At 47.4% G+C, this 7,149-nt stretch overlaps 1 protein-coding gene across 1 annotated transcript in view; it reads right to left on the minus strand.

The window, feature by feature from the left end:
• Positions 1-6,073, minus strand: part of DYRK3 (dual specificity tyrosine phosphorylation regulated kinase 3) — a 30,424-nt gene extending 24,351 nt beyond the window's left edge. The window contains exon 1 of the mRNA XM_040337526.1: positions 5,838-6,073. Within this exon, the coding sequence (XP_040193460.1) occupies positions 5,838-5,946 (109 nt within the window). The 5' untranslated portion in view covers positions 5,947-6,073. The remainder of the gene's footprint in view (positions 1-5,837) is intronic.
• Positions 6,074-7,149: the final 1,076 nt, after the last annotated feature.

Below are 7,149 nucleotides of genomic sequence, written 5' to 3' on the forward strand. Positions count from 1 at the left end.
AGGAGCTGCAGGATTTCAGTCCTTCATGGCGTAATGTGTTACCAATTGTTTTCTTGGCGACTATGGTCCCAACTGCCTGGAGATCATTGACAATATGCTCCCGTGTAGTTCTGGGCCAATTCCTCACTGTTCTCATGATCAACGAAACTCCACAAGGTGAGATCTTCCACAGAGCCCCAGACCGAGGGAGAGTGACAGTTATTTTGTGTTTCTTCCATTTGCAAATAAATCGCATCAACTGTTGTCACCCTCTCACCAAGCTGCTCGGCGATGGTCTTGTAGCCCATTCCAGCCTTGTGCAGGTCCACAATCTTGTTCCCGACATCCTTGGTCAACTCTTTGGTCTTGGCCATGGTGGAGAGATTGGAATCTGATTGATTGCTTCTGTGGACACGTGTCTTTTATACAGGTAAGAAGCTGAGATTAGGAGCACTCCCTTTAAGTGCTCCTAATCTCAGCGCGTTACCTGTATAGAAGACACCTTGGAGACAGAAATCTTGCTGATTGATAGGGGATCAAATATTTATTTCACTCATTAAAATGCAAATCAAATTATAACTTTTTTGAAATGCCTTTTTCTGGATATTTTTGCTGTTATTCTGTCTCATTGTTAAAATAAAAGCTACCATTAAAATTATAGACGGATCATTCTAAAATCAGCAGGGAATCAAACGCTTTTTTCCCTCACTGTATCCCCAAGGAGTAATCGGTCCTCTTATCGGAGATGTGCCTACCCCTGTGTGCTGCATGTGCAGCGTACGGATACAGAGTCTTGGATCTCCTTTTTCCTCTGTTGCTGTACTGAAACTGAACTGAATTAAATGCCACAAGAAGATTTCTGTTTGCATTATGAACAGGGGGTATTCTTCTATAGTTTGAGGAGAGGCCAATGTCAAAATCAAGTTAATTCCTTAAGCTTTTTTAAAGCTAACATTTTGGTATGGCATTTATTTTTTGCATAGTTATATTGGTCCAGCTGGGGCCCCATTCAGGGAACACTCCGTACTGCATTTAAAGCATCCTCTGATTGGATGAGAAAGGCAGGGAGGTAACGTCACAATCTTCACCTTGCCCAATCAAAGAGCACCTTGCATTCATTAAAAGAAAAGTATGACTAACAACGAGAACCCAACAATCAAACACAGCTGATCGCTCGGTTCTCGGGGCTCCCCGAGCACTGTCAGTCACCAGCTCTCTGCTCTACCCCGCCCCCCGCGCTCATTGGGCTGTGAAGGGGGTGGGATCGGCCGGCTCAGGCTCGCTGAGGGGCTGAGCTGGGTGGCGGTTCATGCGTGTGCACAAATCCTGACATCATTGTCGCGATCTTGCCCCGGGCCTGCACCTGCTCTGATGTTAGCCGACAGCGGGCTTCAGTCTGTCTGCTGAAAACAGGTCACAGGAGTGCAGAATGAACTTCACTCCTGTGATCCACAGAAGTAAAGTCAAACGAGCTTTGGCCGTACTTCAAGAAAATTGCAAGACATTCAATGATGGACCCCTATGCCAAGCTGGCCTCCTGTGTTCACTATGAAATGGTATAGCCAATCGGCAAGGGACGTGTAAGAAGCAGCGATCACTTTAGTAATGAGGACTACTACAGTGATTTCTATCTTCCACAGGGGTCAGCCAGGAATATCACTTATATAGGCTAGAGGTATATTAATGTAACTATGCTAGAAAACTCACATTTGTCAAGGTCGATCTAAGGGCACTTTCACACTGAGGCGTCAGTGGTAAAGCGCTGTTATTTTTAGCGGCGCTTTACCGTCACTTTAGCAGCATTTTTCGGCCACTAGCGGGCCACTTTTAACCCCCGCTAGAGGCCAAAAAACGGTAAAAAAAAAAAAAAAGCACCGGCAAAACGCTGCCGCAGTATCGCTTTGCTGGCGCTGCCCATTGATTTCAATGGGCAGGGGCGCTTTAGAAGCAGTGTATACATCGCTCACTCCCACAGCACCTCAAGGATGCTGCTTGCAGGACTTTTTTTTTTTAGCGTCCTGCCAGCGCACTGCTCAGGTGAGAAAGCACTCGGGCTTTCACACTGGAGTGATAGGAGAGGCAATTTACAGGCGCTTTGCAGGCGCTATTTTTAGCGCTATTGCGCCTGTAAAGCGCCTCAGGGTGAAAGTAGCCATAGGGCTCTTTCACACGGGGCGGATCAGTGATGATCCGCTCCGTGAACCTCCGCTTGCTCAGCGGGGGATCGCTCCGCTGATCCCGCTGAGCCGGCGGATGACAGGGTGGTCCCTGCACACTGTCTTTTCTGCGCTTTCCTCTATTGGGGGGGGTGGGGGTTCGGATGAACACGGACCTTCTGTCTGTGTTCACCCGATCCGCAGACGGATGGAAAACTAGGGTTTTCCATCTGTCTGCAGAATCGGAGGATTGTGGAACCGGGCGAGATAGGGTGTCAGCGGATGTTCATACGCTGACAGCGGCGATCTCATAGGGACCAATGTATGTCCCTTTATCATCCGTACACGAATGGATGAAAAAGCGGACATGCGGTCCGCCCGTGTGAAAGAGCCCATAGAAAGGGTACAGCCATGACATCTGTAATATGTCATTTGTAAGGAAAGCATACACATACAGTATTTTCATTCCTGTGCAATATAATGTATATTTTCGGCACATAAATTGTTATTGTGTTTTGAACCACTCTTTAAAATGCCTATTTTTGGCTAGTGTTAACGCAGACCTTACATTTTTTCCGGTCCATGGCTCACACTATTTTCTAGTCCCCCATGAAATGTCTACAGCAGGACCAACACAATGACAATCTGACCGATATCAACACACAGCATTGATATGTACAGGGTGAAAAATGGCACATGCACCAATGTGCCAGCACACGTTAAAGAAATCAAAATAAAGTAAACTGCCTTTTGTTGTGGTGAGAAAAAAATAAATAAAACATCAATACAATGTTTAAAGAAGAAAAAAATGTAAATACATTTTAATAATAATACTATATATAAAAAAAAAAAAAAAAAGCATCCTGCATATTTTGCCTCCCCCAGCCTGTGACTAAATCATAGGCAATTTTTTGGGCAATATTCCCATAACACGTTCCTGGAAAAGGCTATAAAGTAAGCGGGTACTGTACCAGATGCCATCTGGGGGGATGGGTGACACTATAGAACGACGTACATATATGCCAGAACACCATGGATGGTCAAAATAAACGTCATTAAGTCACATGACAGAAGCTAGCATTGGATCTGTGCCTGCAGCGATGATCTGTGCATTCTGATGGTAAGGGGTGGGAGTGAAGTCCCCACTGTCAGAATACAAATAGTATTATCTTGAAGGAGGTCCCTGGACGCGGCCGAGGTGTCCCCCTACCCGGGCGGACCTCCCTCGACCCGCGGTCACCCACGGTCTCGGAGGTCCCTGGATCCATAGAACTGGCAACAATGCGGGGGATCTGTCCCGTTTTCTTTTCAATTAAAAAATAAATAAAAAGTGTGCGTATACCCTTCTTAAGGTGCAATGTTTTGGGGTCACACAGGACCTCTTCACATTTCTGCTCCTACCTATTTATTCCTAAACCAAGGATCTCCAAACTACGGCCCTCCAGCTGTTGTGGAACTACACATCCCATGAGGCATTGTAAAACTCACAATCACAGACATGACTAGGCATGATGGGAATTGTAGTTCCTGAACATAGTTTGGAGACCTTGGCGATCAGTTAGAAGGGGGTTAAAGGGAAAGGGAGCATTTTATTTCAAACAGGAACCTTACTTCTTAATTTTAATATTAACCCCTTCTTACCAGGTGTGTTGGGGTGAGCTGAAATAACACTTACCCACCCAATTCTGCATCTTCATCCACCAAAAGCTGCTGTACAGCCAGGCCCCACACTGCCATCTTATTTGCAGGACCTCCAGGTCCTACCACCTCCCCCGATGACACGGCAATGCCTATATGGAGTAGGTTATAGCCAAACCTCCTGAGAACAGCATGGGCATCAAGTGGGAAGAAGAGATGTCATTCTGGCCTAGGCTACTGCGTCCCGCTATAAAAAACCTCCCAACTGTCCCGGATTCCGTGGGATCCTCCCGCAATTCAAAGTCTGTCCCGGGGTCCCGCGGACTAGACTACGATCCAGCAAAACAGGGCAAGACATTCCGTGCCTCCATGTTTGCGTTCCACCTCCATGTTTGCGTTTCACCGCCATTTTTGGTTTCCGGTTCCCTGTGATTGGGCATATGGTGGTCATGTGCGGCGTGGGGCTGGCCTGTCATTGATCGTCTAGAAGTCCCGCCTTCGCACATGACCGCTATACGCCCAATCACAGTGCGGCGGGAAATTCGGATCGGGCTACAGTTGAATGGCGCAGGCGGGGTGTCGGGACAGAGGAATATGCAGGTAGGAGACCCCCCCCGCTCATCAACTTTGATTCCCCCTCCCCGCTCAACAAGATGTCCCGCATTGTATTTTCTAAATGTTGGGAAGTATGCATTGAAATCAATGGGTACAAGCCGCCTTGAAGTAGTACGGGAACCTTTTCCGAAGTCGGAGCGACCTCAGTAGTGTACATTAAGATGTCTGCATTCACTTCAATGGAATTTCTTATGTCCAGCGACTTGGGGCGACTTAAGGTCTGACAAGGCGGATCCCAAGTCGCTGTTGTGTGAACTGACACTTAAGTCCCATATCCTGTATAAAATTGTTTCATAATTTCAAGGATGTTGGTGCCATATTGATTAGGATTAATTCTATGCCGACCTCGGTCTACTTTCTTTAACCATTAAAGACCACGGCTTGTGGTCCCATTGCCTAGGCCAGTGATGGCGAACCTTGGCACCCCAGATGTTTTGGAACTACATTTTCCCATGATGCTCATGCACTCTGCAGTGAAGGTGAGCATCATGGGAAATGTAGTTCCAGAACATCTGGAGTGCCGAGTTTCACCATCACTGTCCTAGGCCATGATGATGTCACTTACACAAATGTCACAAAAAATGTGTTTGTGTGTTATATCGGTGCCTAGGCAAGGGGGGAACCAGTGATGGCGAACCTTGGCACCCCAGATGTTTTGGAACTACATTTTCCCATGATGCTCATGCACTCTGCAGTGAAGGTGAGCATCATGGGAAATGTAGTTCCAGAACATCTGGAGTGCCGAGTTTCACCATCACTGTCCTAGGCCATGATGATGTCACTTACACAAATGTCACAAAAAATGTGTTTGTGTGTTATATCGGTGCCTAGGCAAGGGGGGAACCAGTGATGGCGAACCTTGGCACCCCAGATGTTTTGGAACTACATTTTCCCATGATGCTCATGCACTCTGCAGTGTAGGGGAGCATCATGGGAAATGTAGCTCCAGAACATCTGGGGTGCCAAGGTTCGCCATGATTTTGTCACTTACGCAAATGTCGCACAAATGCGTTTGTGCGTTTTATCGGTGCCTAGGCAAGGGGGGACCAAGCCATGATCTTAGGGGAGTGTCTCTTTGTTTCTCTGATATTTTTTTACGGTCTTGCATGAGGCGGGGGTTAAAAATAGCGCGACCTTACATGGTGGAACGTCTGTTGCTAAGGGAAGCAGAAAATAGGATCATCTAAGGTGGTTATACAATAATAATTCAGGGGATTAATACCAATGCAAGAAGAAATCAAGGCGTTACTGGTTACCTACATGATGTAGGAGTGAGGAGCCTCCTATGACAGGAGACTGCACACTCCTTCCTTCCTTCCTCTAACACTGAGATGAGCACATCGATCACTCACACACAGCCGGATCCTAGGCAACCGCATTCTCCCTCATCTCACATCTATATAAGGTCAGCACTGGCAACCTAAACATAGGCACTGCCGGCCCACCTACCTGCTGTGATCGGGCCCTCCGGCTTCCTTGTAAGGAGCATCATATCTGCCGCCGGGACAGAAGCAACCTCCGCCTGCTGTAATCCATCCCCAGCACTGCTCGGGCTCATCCGCGTCACATCCCGTCCTGTCCGGCCCGTTCTAAACACCTGACGCAAGGAAACGTTCCATACAACACCCAAACAGAGGCCGAACAGGCGGGGCTAGCCGCGGGAAGGGGGCCGGGCCATTTTGGAGAAAAAACAGTACTGTATCCGCTTACCAGTAATCTGCAAGGGCGAGGCAGAGAAGGGCGGAGACTTGGTAGGGAAGGGCGGAGACTTGGTAGGGAAGGGCGGAGGCTGGAAAGAGAAGAGCGAAGACTAGATAGGGAAGGGCGGAGACTTGGTAGGGAAGGGTGGAGGCTAGAAAGAGAAGAGCGAAGACTAGATAGGGATGGGCGGAGACTTGGTAGGGAAGGGCGGAGACTTGGTAGGGAAAGGCGGAGACTTGGTAGGGAAAGGCGGAGGCTATCTAGAGAAAAGTTCCCAGGGAGAAGTGACGTGCACAGCTAAGCAACGGATATAAGAGCTTTAGGGACAGGAGAAGGAATACTTGTTTGTTTACATGTGAGCCGTCACGCCTGCACAGCAGCTTCCCATAGGGTTCTGTAGGGAAGTCTCCCGAGGAGGAAATAGCTGTGTGTAGGGGGAGGTTGGGCAAGATGAGCTCATCAGGAATAACAGGAGAAGTGAATTAGAACTTAAAGTAGAATTGATGACAATTGTTTTGGATAGAGATGAGAGAACCAGAGTTTCCACCCTGCTAAGTGGAATTTACTGACAGCAACCAATTTTTTTCCCTGACACAAATCATGAAGTTTACTGAGGGCCGGTTTACACCACAAAAACGCACCCCAGATCAGTTCCAGATGCATGTGTGTTTTTTACCGCATTTTTTATGCGTTTCGGTGCATTTTTGATGCAGTACCGGATTCATTCCAGCTGCTTTTTTTAAATCCTTTTCTCCTGTCTTTTTATTTCACTATACGAGGGTCCAGTGCATTTTTGATGCGTTTCATTGCGTTTTTTAAGCATTTTACTGCAGGAAAAATGCACCATGTTCTACCTTTTTTCTGCAACCGGAAAGCCCGGGAACTGGCCGCATTGGTGTGAACTACAGCATTGGAAACAATAGAACCTACTTTCCATGCGTTTTTGATGCAGAAAAAAATGCACGAGACTGCATGTGGTGTGAAGTAGCCCCCAGAGCCATTTTTTTTACTGACACAAATCATGAAATTTACAGACAAAGCCAATTTTCTTTGCTGGCAC

Source organism: Rana temporaria, chromosome 2 (assembly GCF_905171775.1).
Source record: "Rana temporaria chromosome 2, aRanTem1.1, whole genome shotgun sequence".
Classification (NCBI taxonomy): Eukaryota; Metazoa; Chordata; class Amphibia; order Anura; family Ranidae; genus Rana; species Rana temporaria.